The following is a 16,162-nucleotide window of genomic DNA, read 5'->3' on the forward strand; positions in this document are numbered from 1 at the left end:
TACATTGACTGTATTGTATACAATGGGAGAAATTTAAGCATGTGCTCAGTTCTGCTATCTTTATCAATAGGACTCCAAAGCCTTGGCTTTCTTCTGATACTGAAGATTGAGATGCTGTTATTCAATATCATCACACATGTAACACAACATTTGGCAGATTTTTTAAAAGAAAAAAAAACATTCTGCACGCATTCAAGCACTATGAGATGAATGACCAACAAACACACCTGTCTTCTTTTAGAGACAGAATCTGTTTAATAAATATGACTGTAAAAGCAATAAACAATAGCAATTATACATTACACTACATTGTAACCAACCAAGAGGTGAAAAATTACATCAAAAAGTCATTTTAAAACCAGCAGTTGCTTCAATGCTATAAGAAAAAAAAAACATTCAAAGTGATCTATAAAAATAATGTGGCTAATATTAGACTTCCATGGGGTATTAGAATTGTGAGGTTTATTATACAACCATCAGACTACCTTCTTATCTTCTTAAGACCAAGACTTATTGACACAGGAGAGATGCCAAATCTTTGAAAAAAAAAAGTGTGGCAGAATTATTAAAAAAAACATTAGAATAAATTATTTAACAGCTCTCTATTTCGGGGGAGGTTTGCTTGGACAAAAACTCCATTTCAGCTCAAAAACTAAAGATAAATGCAGGACAAATCTTTTTTCTCTCATTTAAACCCTGGCAATATCTGAGCATTAAAGAAGTTAAGGCAAGTATTGGTGTCTTTCTTTCCTTTTGCATTTCCATGTGGCTATAGACAGTGGACATACATTGAAGAATCTCGATATGAGATTGTGAATAAAGACCCTGTATTATCTCCGTGGCAGCGGGACCACTTCCTTTTGCCAAAATCTCACCTGCTGTAATCTGTATAGCAGAACATCTGGGTGTGGCCAATCAAATCTGATTATTGCCCAGTATGGGAAGGTCTACCAGGCAATGACATGGCATTTTGTTTCAAATAAGTAAAAGCCTTCATACAACCAGAGGTCTCAAGTGAAAATAACACAATCTATACCAGCTCTTGTTCTCACAGCATACCAATATGATTATGTCCATTGGTGAGACATCCAGCCTGCAGTTCACAAGCCATAATAGTTGGTCCCGTTGATTCAAACAGGATTGACATTGGCCATTTGATCCAAAATATATATGCAATTGTTGCAATGCGGACACATACACAGTGCCTTGTGTCCCAGCAGCTACAGCAGCATTCCACATAGGATAACTTCATCTTGTAATCTGCTAGTTTAGCTGACACTAACCTATTATAATAAGACCTAACAATTACAAAACAGGCTTCATGGAAGATGCCTTCAGGTGATCCAGCAGCCAGTCATTCCCAGGTCTGCTGCCTCAACCACTTCTGAGCTGTACAACAGCCTTTTGTAAAGCTCATGAAACTCATCATGCAATAAGAGCTAGGTTGAAAAAATAACAATGCAACAGTACCAATCACAATAATGCATTCAGATTTGTGTTCTACCATATCCCTCCATCTCACTTCTGTGCTAGAATTAAGGGTTTATCTACCACCACTAGTTTAAACAATCTGAAATAATTGATACTTAGACTTAGTTCTTCAAATCAGCCATTATGAAGCTGTGAAACTATGTATCACAACACCTCAGTGGGTCCACTTTCAGTAACAATTTTCCTGCATGAAATTTTTAATTTATTAACTTTGCTTCAGTAATAGCAATCATAATGCTTTGGCCATAATTAAAAACTCTTATTTGTCATGCTATTTGTCGGCACTAATTCATAATTTCACAGTACACACTTGAATGTTTTAAAGGTACAAGGTTTCAGATATTGACTTTCTAATGCATTTTGACACACAAATCAAACTTACAATTTACACTGATTTAAAAATTCATGAATGTGGAATTTCAAACAAGCTTCAGTCTGCAACCTTACAATGAAAGTCAGATTGTCAGTACTGTATGTCCTACAGACATCGGTATACCTCTGGAAGTACCTCAAACAAACTCGATTATTGATGTGAATATCTGACATATACCCAAGGTTCTATTTCACACTTCTAAATATGCCTTCCTTAGAAGCACTTAGAAGTTGTAGACTAGTGATGGGCAAAGCCTTCCAGGTGTTATTGTGTGCAGCATTCCTTACGATTGGTTATACTGGGGGGAGGTTGCAGTCCAACTGCACCTAGAGGACCACACTTTGCCCAAACTGATTCTAAGTCATGGAACTCAGTAAGACTTAAAGACATAAGATCTGCAATGAACTGGCTATTACTCAATGTCCCTTCCTTCAATTTACTACTAAGGAAAGATGAACTAGGCAAGAACATCCAATGAATAGGGGCCAAAATCCTCTTATATAATTATGACAGTGTAACTCAAATTGTGTAACTTTTGGAGGCAAATTGCTTCGAGGTAAGAAATCACTGTAGATGATACCTGTTGCATCCTGAGTTGTGCAATATAGCATGCAACAGGTAATAATGTCCCCAAGTGACCTCTTATCTTGTAGTACTTTGTCTCTAAAAGTTATGATGTTTGCTTCACACTAACATAACTAGGCAAGAGGATTTGGGCAAATGGGGATCTAAAGTTTCCATGAGTAGTTTGATGCTTCCACTTTTATGTAGTGCATGCCATAGAGCTGGGGATAATGGGAACTGCAGTTCCCTGGAAAACCAATCTTCCAGGATGACAATTTTTCTGTGACCATCAAATGTGTCCGTGAAGCCAATGACAAATTAGATTTATCTAGATACAAGTGCCTGTACCCCTGTAAGGTGAATTGATGTCTATTCTGGAGATATTTTTATTGGTTACAAATTATAAAGCTCTGGATCAATAGGTCATTTTAGCCAAACAATTAAATACAGGAAGTTTTGTCTGCAACACATGCTGTTGAACATGGTAGTGTTGACTTCATGATGCAATGAGATCAAATGCCAACGATTAATCTGAGATCTTTGAAATGGAAAAGAGAAATAGACATAAGATTTGCATTTAAGTGAATAATAAAGAATACAGCATGCGTCAAAGTAAGACAAAGTTGACTGGTTTGTTTGGTAAAGACTGTACAATTTGTCAGCCTAGATTAAAACATTTTTTGAATACGAATGGGTCATCTCTGAAACTGGACTCAGAGTGTTTCTATTGTTTTCACTTTGCTACAGCTCTAGGACAAACTATGTGATACACACAACTTTTGGAACTGCCTGTGGCTGTACAAACATCATGTACAATGTGCACTCTAACCAGAAGTATGAAATTGATATATTTGAAAAAAAAATGCTCTTGATGCTAATTTAAAGAAAGGATAGCTACTCATGGTTTATAGTCTTATCCCAATTAACATGGTAGTTATTAATTATTACAGGTATTTATTTCATTTAAGAACTCTACCCAATGCATTTAGCCAGACGTAACTACAGAAATACAGGAAATGATATCTCTCCTGGGTCATTTTTAATGTTCTTAGAGATTATTACCAAAACAGAATCATTTGGATTTTGGCAAAAACTTTAAAATCACTGATTTGAATGCAAAGTGGAACTCACCCTGTTCTCATATGCAACAGGTATGCTCAGAAGATACCTAAAACACCAGGGAAGGGAATGTTATATACAAGTAGTAGTCACAAATGAGAAGCTTGGGGCAGCTCAACTTTTATCCTGAGCAGTTCTTGCTTGTCTGTTGGATTTTAAAAAATGTACCATATTTGAAGGGAGCACACCTGTGCACATTTTGAAATACTTGGATTTTTTTTCCCAGTAAAAGGAACCTGGGCTGCTTTGGGGTGTTGTAATTGCATCTAAAGAAATAAAAGCAGTGACTGTAGACAAAGTGTGGAAACCATCACTTAAAAGGTGGGTTGGATGGCGTGGAAACATTGTGGTGCTTTCAAATTTAAGTGCAGTTTCAGTGTGCAGTTTCAGAATGGAGGCTGAGGTGGCAAATTCAGCAACAACCCTGAAGAGCTAAAAGCGTAAAAATTATATTGAAAATTCAAAAATCTTCACCCACCTCTTTCCCTCCCCCTCCCCGCCCAATACCCCATGCACATTCTTGGCCTCTATCAGTAGGAATCATCTACAAATTAAACCTGGATTAGAAAAGAAGAGAGAAGAGAATTAAGAGGAAGGATTGTTTTTTAAACCGTCCTTTACCACACTAAAATAGAGCACCTGTACACTGCAGCTCCAAATACCTTATCCAAATGACATCCACATGCACAGGCTTAAAGCTAAAAACCCTTTTGTCATCAGAAGAATCAAAAAGTCCAAAAAGTACTGATCAGTTTCTTCTCTTTTTATACATATATATAGATTATAAGGGCGAAGGGGATAGAGACAGATTGGTGTCCTTGTTTCAAACATTTATACAAGTAGGGATTTCTTTTGTGCTTTGAGTCTCAGCAACTGTGGAAATACTTCCTGCGGCAGAGAGAGAGAGAGAGAGAGAGAAAGAGAGGAGTTGAGTTAGCAAAATAATGAGCTGAGAATAACAAACTAAACAGAAAGTATCTCAATATCATGTCATTTGTATTTGGATGTAATTGCTCCTCACGAACACACCATGTGCTCCTCAAACATCTGCTCATCATTCAAAAGGTGGAGGAGAACATATTGTTGCTATACTAACAAATACAATTTAGCTCTGTCAAGTTATGGTTCAGCACCCAAGGAGAGAGGACCAGTTATATTCCTCTCAGAACAGGTGTGATGCACTTGGAATTCAATACAAGGGCCTAATTTTTGCCTTAGCCCAGACAGCTAGGCAAAAGTGCACCAAAACAGCTTTTTTATCCTGCAACTACTTTCTAAAGAGAAAGGGAATGAGGTCTTAAGCATGCACAGGAGCAATTATCTTCTGCCATCAATCCCTGTACAGTAATTTCTAGGATTATGTATACCCCTTCAGCAGAATTCCCCAGGAATTCTACTTACCTTGATTTTTAGGAGAAAAAATTGTCTAGCCTTTCAGTTTGTGCTGTCATTCTTGCCATCATACCATTATATAAGCCTTGAATACTTCTACTGATGTATATGTTACTCTGTCACACATAAGTTTCATCCTCTACAGCACCAGCATATACAGTTGTTAGTTGTCATGCAAGAGGAATAAGCATAGAAGATGCTTTTGAATGTCCCTCTGCAAATTTCTCCCTGCAAATATGCGGCCAACCCACAGAAAAAAATTACAGAATGCAGATAATCCATCAGCTTTTCACAAACATGTGAAAAGTAAATTAACTATGTTTTGCACCCGCAGACTTCAACGCCCATTTATTTAATTCACATTTATATTCTACCTAATCTGGACACAAGAGGCCCTTAAGGCAGTTCATGTTGCAGTGTAACAGATGCAGGAGCACAAACAAGTGAGGCTTGGAATAAAATAGCAATTATACTAGCATTAAAAGGACCCATTAGAATTCTGGAAAAAGTAAATGGATGTTTTTTCATGCAAGTTTAGAAAATAGTTCTTCTGCCTAAGCAATCCACATGCAATTCTTCATTAAAAAGAAATCTTAATCCCAAATAAATTGGCATTGTCTGTGATCACTCAGGGTCAAACTGGATGAATACAATAAATGGCACATTTTTAGAAGTGAATCCCCCAAGAGACAAAACATGTCTGTACATGATTTTCACCACCGACATGTCATACTTTTATCATGCTTAGTTTATACCATTGGAAGGTAAACATGGTCTTAATTTACCAAACTGATCACAGACGTATAGTATCTCTTGAGAAAACAGCATTGTGGGAGGGAAAACAGCCTAAGTGGAGGAAATAATTTCCCCCCTCATCATCTGGTTTGACCCCCAGTGTGGAAAGATGATCTCTGTGTGCTCAAGAAGCACATATACTCTGCTTTCCATTTTGGAAATCACATAGATCAAGGCTGACCCTGGCATTGCAAACCCACTTTCAGGCTGAGCCTCCTTAAGCACTGGCTCAGATTAAGCCAAGGCTAAATTCAAAATAGGGTTGCCAGATATCCGTGATTGATTTGGACAGTACAGTAACTGCTTGTTTAGTTCAGTGCCCAGGACAACATCCACATCAAGTCTTATTACCCGCAGCTCTGAAAGGGCTGCAATCTGCCCATTCATTTCTCCAACTGAAGCTGTGGTCATTGCCCCCATTAGACAGATCCCCCAGCCCACAACCCTTCCACTCAGCTGACCACCAGTCTCTTAATCAGCAGGTCAGCAACCCAGCGCACCTGCGCCTGACGAGCGCTCCTCATACATCTGACCGCCAGCGTGCTCATCGGCAGGGCAACAATCTATGCACTGTCTGGTTCTGGACCCTGGGCAGTCCTTGGCTGTCTGGTCACGCTCGTTGGTTGGTGTCCAGGATGTCCAGGAAATTTTCCTCCCAATAGCCTCTTGGGTACAAGAATTGGTCTTTGGAAATCTGGCAACCCTACAAATAAGCCCAGCTAGAAAGAGTTAGATGAATGAAAAGCATAATTCTTGCATACTCTTCCATGGGTGAAAGGAGAGAGGAAAGAAGGGAATAAAAGCTTGTTAAGAATCAAATCCAAACAATAGCAAAGGAACATATTTTACATACATGCAATCACCACAGATGTATGCAGAAACTGTCATTCCAAAATATGCTCTCAATTACTGGCAGTCTTACTTCTACCATATTACTATTACCATCCTGAGTTTGTCTGACTTTGGAAGATAAGCAGGATCAGGCCCTTGATATGTTTTGATGGGAAGTTGCCTGAGAATGCCAGAGATTCCCAGGCAGTGGTGATAACACTTGGGTGTAAGGGCCAATGGTTTGACTTAATGTAAGGCTGCTTCCTGTGTTCTTGGGGATGCATCCATTTAGCATCTTTAACCAGTCACTTTCTTGAGATAACATTCCAGCCTTGTGCTCACCTGACATTCAGTAACTTTGGAATTCTTTCTGGGTTTGGAAACGCAGACAAAAAGAAGCCACATTCATGGCTAAATCCAACTGCTTGTCCAGCTAGAGTAGACATCTTGAACCATTAGGATTTAAATCAATATGTCATAGCATGGAGCAATTGATTCAATGGGTTTACTCCAGTTAGGATTACTAATCGGTTAGGCCCTAGAACACCAGAAGCATGTTGCCAAAGGTGCAAATAGTTTTCAGACTTTCCTTAAGCAATAACAAATATTAGATGTTAGAATATGAATAATTCATGTGGTTTCATTTTTCCTGACAGAGGCAGAGGTGATGGAAAGTAACCAAGTCTTCACTCTCACTGGTTTTTATTGATGGGTCACTGTTTGTTTCTGTCTTCACTGCCCGTCAAACATGGTTTCCTTTTCTTTTTCTGCTTTTTTTTTGCTCTGGACCATTGGGTTTTCTCTTTTTCTCTAGTTCTTTCTTTAGTTGATCTATCTCTGCTTGCCAGCCCATTGCTTTTGGTAACTGGGGAATCTGTGTTTGAACTCTGCCTGTTGCATAGTCTTTCACTCCTCATATAACTACATACATTTTTGTCATTTTTCTCTTCCCCTTTTCTTTTTGCACCATCCCCTGAGCTGGAGCCCTTTGTATTATAAGATTGATCTTCTTCATGTGCTTTTCTTCTTCTGACACAATTTCTGGTGTGCGTGCGTGCGTGCATCCATGCGTGATTTCTTCCTTTTTTCATTTTGCTACCCCATTCCTTCCCTTCATTTCATATATATATACTGTTTACTTTTACTTATACATTGCTGCTTTATTAATGCCCATTTGCTAATTGATTATCTTCCTTTTCATCTTGAGCCAAGATTCCTAAACAATGAGTCACCTTTCCTCATTTTTCTGTTAGCTTTATTTCATGATTCATACTGGTTCAGCCTCCCATCTGGCTTTTTCACATTCCTTACTTTTCAAAGTATTTCTGCCTGCTCTTTGCTAATATCTTCCTACCATTTTGGTGGTTATCTTCTCCTTTTCACTTTCAGACATTCTATGATTGACTTTCAGTATCCCCTCATTTTCTGACCACCATTTAATTACTTTCAGTCTGTTTTCACTCTTTGCACTTTCTATGAACCCCTGACTTTAAAAAACAGCTTCTGAATAAACAAGAGAGCAAAAGCAAATATTCACAAGATGACAGAGGGAAGATGGAAATGTCCCACCAAGATAATGAATAATTACCACGACACTTGTGAAGATGACTCAGTGGCTAAAATCCTGTTGCTTAGTGTAATAAGTCATAGGAGAGGAGTCCCACTGATTCAATCAGGATTTTGTGAGTCCATCAGTGCCATAGATTCAAATGAACTTATTCTAGTTGCAACTTACTTGTATGTAGTAAATTCCAATTAACAGTAGGTCCATTTGAACAAATGGTACTTACATAACAGCTGACTCACTAAATCCCACTGATTCACTGTGATATCTCTAGTGTGACTCTCCATGCTAAGCAAGAAAACTTCAGCCACTGGCTGGTGAGAAGACTTTTATCATGTCCCTTCTTCTCTGGATTTCTGTTCAGGCACAGGTATGTGACAAAATATTAGAGACCACCAGTTCCTTACATGCTTATATGTGTCCTGCAGTGACATAATGTTTGATCAATGCTAGCAGGCCAGACAATGCTTCAAATAGATGCATGTTGTTTCCATTTGTCTTATTTGGCTCAATTCTCAGGCTGGTATCTTGAAGAAGGTCCACTAATATCCTGCCAAAATCAACTGAGCTAATGGAGGACAACCACTAATAAAGTGATCAGTTGTTTTGAGTGGATGGGTAGCAGTCCAACAAGGATCAACCTTGATGCCTTCCACAGTCATTGAGAGCACCCAAAAAGGAGAAAGCTACACTTGGCATCTGTCACCAGAGCTCTACCCATGGAGGTCCAAGCCCTCATAAGGAGACACTTCAAGGACAGTGTGAGAACCAGAGGTGTCAGAAGGTAGAAAAGCAAAGGAACCTTTAGGAAGGGAGTGGTGGAGCAATATATAAAGGGTGAGGAATCTGGGGGCATTGGGGGAAGAAAGCAAAGAGGAGGAAAAATAGAGGATTTGTGGAGTGATGCTCTGTAGTGGCAGGATGGCCCCATGGCACCTGGAGGTCCTCTCCTACTCTGGTGCAATCTCAGTCTCTGGTGCAAGATGAACAGGAGAAAGGATCTGGATATTAAAGGGCTGGGGGTGTTGGCAACCACTCAGTAGACTTCATCCCAGTGGAGTGAGAGTGAACTACTGAGCTGCATAGGAAAGAACTGTGGGAGGTGAAAAGAACTAAAAGGTAGATGTTCCCATAATGGTAGTCTATATATACCGTTCTATAATAAAGTTCTTGTTGACTGCACTGGCTGCTCTCCCATGTATGGTGATCAACTCCATGGGTACCTTCAGTGTCCCATTGCCCACGGAGGACCTAAAGACCCACAGAGCAGACCATAGTCTTTAGTCAAGCCACAGTATAGGCTAGAAGTAAATCATATGAAAAAAAAACAAGTAAAATCATTAAACAATTAATTTGCCGTGGGTGGGTATGAAATTCATTGGGAGGTATGCAGGAAGGGGTTTTGTATTTTTGATCATTAACTGGTGCAACATCAGCAGTTCTGTTGAAATCGATGGCAAAAGCCGTGAATCAGACACTAAGAAACATTTTCCTGAACATACAGTCCTTCATGATTGCACATGTACTTCTTTATAATGAGAGGGAGAGGGCGGGAGGGAAGAAAGAGAGATCTATTACAGCAATGAAACTTCACTGGCAATTTTCTAATTCACCAAGCAGAACAGGAAGAAGAAAGAGTCTGGAATTAGTTTAGAGTAATCTAGGGAGATTAATAGAACAACAGTGATAGCGAGCAGTTTAGCAGAGAAGGTTGGAAGACTCAGAATAGAATTTCAGAATAGAGGTAGCCAATCAGAATGCAGATTTTGACCAATTGTTGGCTTCTGTAGTTTATTTACCTATGAGCCCGGTATCCAACTTCTCATCTACTAGTTGCTCTGGGATCATCAGCTCGCTCTGAGGGGCATTAGGCATGCTTTCACTTTGACTGCCTGGACTGACCATCTCTTGATCTTTCTCATTCTGCATCTGTGCATAAACATTAATGCCCGGAATCTTCCTAAAACATTAACAGAAACCATTGTTGATGCAACCACTATGGCTATTTTAGCGTTTTGCTTTCACACCGGACAGAAGACTTTTCAGAAAAGAGAGAAGGGGGGAGTCATACCTTTTGAATTTGTAGATGACAAATACGGCCAGTCCCACAAACAATACAGATAGCAGCATCAGCATGGCTGAACCACTGTGGCTAGGTGTAACATCTGTGAGTGGGGCTGCAAAAAGAAAAGTTTAAAACATCAGGTCTGCAGCTGAACTACACGCTAAGATGCAGTGGTTTGGATTTAGAAGTCCCCTTGATATTTTTGGCAAGGATCCAGTCTTTGTCTAGACACAATAGTTCTTAGCCCTCCATTTGAACACCCATTATATAGGGATAAGGAAATGGAAACATTAGAAATGCAATCATGGCTCCATACAGAAACTGCAGCGATCACCGTATTATTAAAAAAGTTGGACAGACTTCCATTTGCATAAGGGAACTTCTGCAATTCTTGGCTGCAGATTGCTGCTCCTTAACAAGATGCTAGTTGCACAACTGGTTGTGTACTAAATGGTCTGATTAATCTGCAACAATTTGTAAGCTTGCGATAGACAATCTCTGGGAGGTGCATCCCAATGGCACTGAACATTGTTGTCATTCCACTGGATTTTAGCTGTGCAGCAGTATGATGGCAGAAGACCTTGTTGTGGAAAAATTGCTACTGCATCTCTGAAAGCTAGGGTGAACTTGTGGCAACACACACACACACACACACACACACACACACACACACACACACACACACACACACACACACACACACACACAAGCTTTTTTTCCCTTAAAGAACAAGCTGTGCAGGGACCACATGCCTTGTTTAAAGCAGTATTCTGACTTGTTGAAAAAATATGTAGCGGTGATGCTTCTATTGTAATGGCTACTTTCAATGGCTTGGCAGTGTTTTCAAGGGTGAAGACCTCACCTCACAAAAAAGTGGGCTGCATATAGCCCCTGTTTCTCAATCCTTGCTCTGGGCCTGTAAATGTATATGTCTAAGATCTAAACCACAACAATATGTGCAGCAATATGTAAGCCTCATTAGATGGAAACTAGTGTTTGATGAAGGGCTAGCCTAAGGGTAACATTTGGTATGATGGCATGCCTACAAAAATCAGCAATGCTACTAGCAATCCAACATGTCTGATAGCAACCAAGAATTAACTGGATGAAGACATTGCTATGTCTGCAGGTCAAACCAAGTTGTTTCTCTGGCTGGATCCTGAAGATATCAACTGAGAGCACATGCCAAGTTCCATGACAATTCTGGAAAAAGTATGGTAATGAATAATAAAGATTCCTTTTGGAAGCAAGATTGCTGTTCATTTTATTGATACATAGTTCAGCTTTTCAGCTTTGCATTTATCTGGATGAGATTTCCACTGACTTCAATCTTAGTTGAACATAAAAGGAGAAAATGACAAACCCATTTTGGCCTCTGTACCATCAACCTACATTTCTGTTTGCTCGCAAAACTTTCCTCTTTGGGGTCCAGGTTTTTACTGTCACCCATTCATATTCCTTATTTCCAGCCTAGCGGTGCTGAGACAGCAGTGGGGGAACACTGGAGAAAGATGGGACGGAAAGTGTCTCTCCACTATGACATCTGACAAACAGGGCACCAGCTCATAGTATCTGGACTAATGTCTAATAGCTTTTGTTTCTCTAAGAGATTATGTCACTTCTCAGACCCTTCCTTTTTACTTCCACCTCTCTGCAGGTATTCCTAAAGCCCATGACAATGCATTGAAGAAGAGGGAAAGGATATTTAGGACTTTGTAGGTATGAAAGAGTGGAAGAGCAGACAAATAGGAAGGGGAGAGAGGCAATTATTTAGGTTAAAATTCCATCCCAGAGAAGAATTTGGACATTAGAATATACACCATGTTTGTAAGGCAAACATTGTAAACCCCAAGGCTTGCATGTCTGAGCAGAACAATGTGAATTGGGGGGATAAATCAGATGTTTAATAAACTTGTTTAGTTTTGTACTGTTAACTTTGCATATGTTGACTACCAACTCTTGTAGGGCTGTGGAGGACTAGGAGTGTGTATGTGGTGGATATATATAGTCCAAATCCTTACCCATTCTGAGTAATTTAGATAAATGGAATATTGAAAACCCATGATTTGGGGTGCAGCATCATTTCACTACTTCATTTTTTTTAAAAAAAAGAATTGTCCACTTAAGGGTGACAGCTACCTATTTAGATGATACTTGTACTTTAGTACTGGCAGAAATTAGGCAGCACTTTTCTTCACCTTTTGTACTTTTTGCACAGTATAATAAAGAAGGCCTGCAGATATTTGCCGTGCTGCTTGCTAATTGGATGCAGCCAGATTCCCAAGAGAAGCTATTAGTAAACTTGGCTTAGGGAATGACTTAAACAGTGACTTGTTATTCATACCATTTAAAAGAATTCTGTGAAGAAATCCTTTTTCATGTGAAGAAATCTGATTTTTACTCAAAAGAGAGCTTTGTATAAACAGCAGAAGATCACTGCTTTCTGCTTAAGAATGTGAATGGGCTTTCTCTTGTCTCATTTTGACTACAGTGTTGGTATTCTGTTCTAAATTTGGATTCACAGTATATGTAGACTGCAAGGATTTAATTTTTGCAGTAAATCTCTTATCTGTTACCAACAATATATCGCATACTGGAAAATGCATCTACTCCAGCTGCTATGGAATGGCTGATTAATAGACATTAGAAACCATGGGGAAGGGGCACATCAACCTGTACTGCGTGAAGATGGAAACAATTGTTTGTGTGTTTTATTGTGATATAAATGCTATCTCCTTAGTGTTTATTGGGATTCATTACAAACCAGCTAGGCAGCAAGGAGGAGGCTAATCAGAAGGAAAGAAATGAATTGGGGCTGGGGGCTGGGGGCCGGGGGGGTTTCAAGCTATATAGAACATGGACACAGGCTATCCGTGGTCTATAGGTCACTCCAAAATGGCTTAAACGTAGAGACTTCAATGGCTGGGGATGGGAATACAAAAGCTGCCTAACCCCATGTGATTGCACACTCCTTCCACAGATTCCATCTGCAAGTTGAAAAGAACTGGAGGGGGCTTTTCTTTGTCTCCCCTAAAGGCTTGAATCATATTGTAGACATTTTCCCTAGAGCAAAAAAAGCATAACAAAAGTGTCAGGGGATCTTCTGGGCCCAGAAAAAGTAACAGAAATGCATGCTGACAATTCAGCAGACAGGCCACAGTTTCCCAAACTTTGCTCTAAACCACGGGCTCTCAATGTTGGGTCCCCAGATGTTATTGGGCTAAAACTCCTAGAAATACCAGTCAGCACAGTTAGTGGTGAAGGCTTCTGGGAGTTCTGGAAGAACATCTGGGGGAACCACTGCTTTAAACCTTAGTTCTCACTAACCATAGTGTACCCATGATTTGACATAATGAATAATCAGTTAGTTGACAACATTTCTAATGTTAGGATGGGGACGTCCTTGCCCTCTGATATCAAAAGAGGGATACAAAGAGGAAGAGGTTTTGCACACAAGCCTGCAGTGCTACTGGTACTCCATTTAATACTAAACCATAACTTGATACAATGTGCAAACACACCTAACATGGCTTATTTGTTGCTATTTAATTTAAGGATGGGTGACGCTGTCAAGCTTGATTTCACAGGTATTGTGCTTTTCCCATTACTCAGCTTGTTTTACCCCATTGTTCATTGCATTGTTGTTGACTTTTTAGTCTGTATAGGAATTCATATGTATTTGTATGTGCTTTTAGCAAAATATGTGCATTTGTATGCAGTTTTCAAACATATAAATTTGTGTCCACCTCTTCCACTGAATAAGCCACATGCATTTTTTTTTGCATACATTATTTCACAAATACATATGTCTGTACATATTTTCAAATATATGCATTTTTTGTTGTGGGTTTTTCAGGCTCTTTGGCAAGAACACAGCCAAAGAGCCCGAAAAACTCACAACAACCATTAGATCCCGGCTGTGAAAGCCTTCGCGAATACATATGCATTTTGTTTCCCTTTTTGTTGAATTTCATTATAAACTTCAAGAACATTCAAATTTCAGTGTCAAACTGTGTTTGGGTTGATCATGAGATTCACAAAGGGTGGATCTCATCCATTCACTTCTTACCAATCGCTGTACTGCTTAAGTTCAGAAATGTGTGTTTCACAAGCAACACTTTGGATGCACCATGCATTTTGTAGGAGCCAAGTTAGGAAAAGGATTCTTGGAAAAATTATGTTGATAAGGAGTTGGATCACATATAATAAGTGCTGCCATGGATACTACTGTTCATATGTCAAAACCTGAAGATGTAAAGTCTGTAGTTCTGCTCCTCAAAACATCCAAATGGCTAGCTCTGTAGGGTCTCGTTGCACCTTAAGAAATTGCCATTTTTATTTGAATGCTTTTGAAGAAATTGAAATCCTATGCTGAGTAAAAATTGTCACTCTTTAAATTGCCACAAGACTCTTTGTTGTCCTAATGACCATTTTCAAGCATGGATCACATCAAAGTCAAAGAGACGTTCACAGATGTGAACGTTAGCAGCCTTTGAACAGGAAAATTCAAAATCATTCAATTAGCAAACACATTAAAAATATGTGTGCTTTCAGTGTAAATATATAAAATATTGATGGAGTCTAAAAAGTATATTGAGGGAAAAACCGGTACCAGACTTGTACGGTACAGTACCAGACTTGTAGTGGTTTATTAAATATAAATATCACAATCCTGTTGCTTAGGTTCATCTGACTTCTACCCAGTCTGCCATAATCAGATATGTTATTAATTACTTTGCAAGGAATGAGAAATCAGAAAAATAATAGACTCAGAGTTATCATCACATTAATTTTAAAAGATTACAATTATAAGTGACCAGTACCACACAGATTCTGCCTCCCCTCTCCCGTAATCAACATTTACAACATTTAAATGCCAACTTATTAAAATGTGTTTGCTTTTATATATTGGCAACCTGATTTATATTTCACAGATGTCATTTGTATCCTGTAAATACAATTTAGGTTTTAACAACCAAACGTCAGCTGAGAAAGCGGAATACACTTCTCTCTTGAATTGCACAGATTCAAGCAGCGTGTTTTCCCCACCCAAGAAAGAAATAAATATGCAATAATTTAATTTTCTTTTTATTTTCTCCATCTTGCATTACTATCAATGTGTTGTTAACTGCTAATTTATTTCTATTGTTTTACTTTGTGTTCTGTGAGCCGCCCAGAGTAGACTATGTCTAGATGGGCGGCATACAAGTTCAAGAAATGAAATGAAATAAATAAATAAATACTGTGCCCCTGACCACCCAAATCCCATGAGTTCAACACTGAAGGCATCAAAGTGATATATTTATCCATAAACACAACATCTCTAATTCAACCTCTAGATCAGGGAGTTATAAAGAACTTTAAGTCTCATTGCACATGGTACTGTATGGAAAGGACTGTCAATGTTATGGAAGAGAACCTTGCTTCTCTCCTTCTCTGTCACCTCTCTCTCTCTCTCTCTTTCACTCTGTGTGTGTGTGTACGTGTATGTCTGTGTGAATCAACTATTTATACTTTGTAGTTATGTTTTTTTGGGAATAAGAGTTATACACAGATTTTAAACCACACGGGAGTCCAGTGCCTCTAACTCCAGCGTTCTTGAAGAGAAAAGTGTATAGTTGTCAGTAGTGGAAATTTCTAAAATCCAAATTTTATAACATTCTGAATTCGTGGTATGCTTCAAGTACAGTTCTTGTCACCTGCTACTGCTGACACACCAAAGATTTTATCCAGTAAGGGAATATAAAGCAGACTAGTACAAAAAAGCAGACAAGGAGTATAGCAGTAGGGCATGGGGGCAGGTATAACAATGTACTATTGCTTCAAAGCTGAATTTTTCATCATTTGCTTTCCCTCCCTGATCTGACCTATTCACTACCTTTGGTACTTCCAGTCAGGATTTACAGTGGAATCACCATTTAAAAAAGAACAAGCCAATCAAAAAGCAGGTAGAGTAGACCCTAGAGGT

General features: G+C 39.0%; 1 protein-coding gene across 1 annotated transcript in view; it reads right to left on the reverse strand.

The window, feature by feature from the left end:
* Positions 1 to 232: 232 nt before the first annotated feature.
* Positions 233 to 16,162, reverse strand: part of SORCS1 (sortilin related VPS10 domain containing receptor 1) — a 545,549-nt gene continuing 529,619 nt past the window's right edge. Inside the window, exons 25-27 of the mRNA XM_072995575.2 lie at positions 10,201 to 10,306; positions 9,929 to 10,089; positions 233 to 4,435 (exon numbers count right to left, since the gene is read on the reverse strand). Of these exons, the coding sequence (XP_072851676.2) occupies positions 4,371 to 4,435; positions 9,929 to 10,089; positions 10,201 to 10,306 (332 nt within the window). The 3' untranslated portion in view covers positions 233 to 4,370. The remainder of the gene's footprint in view (positions 4,436 to 9,928; positions 10,090 to 10,200; positions 10,307 to 16,162) is intronic.

This window comes from Pogona vitticeps, chromosome 3 (genome assembly GCF_051106095.1).
Source record: "Pogona vitticeps strain Pit_001003342236 chromosome 3, PviZW2.1, whole genome shotgun sequence".
NCBI classification, from domain to species: Eukaryota; Metazoa; Chordata; class Lepidosauria; order Squamata; family Agamidae; genus Pogona; species Pogona vitticeps.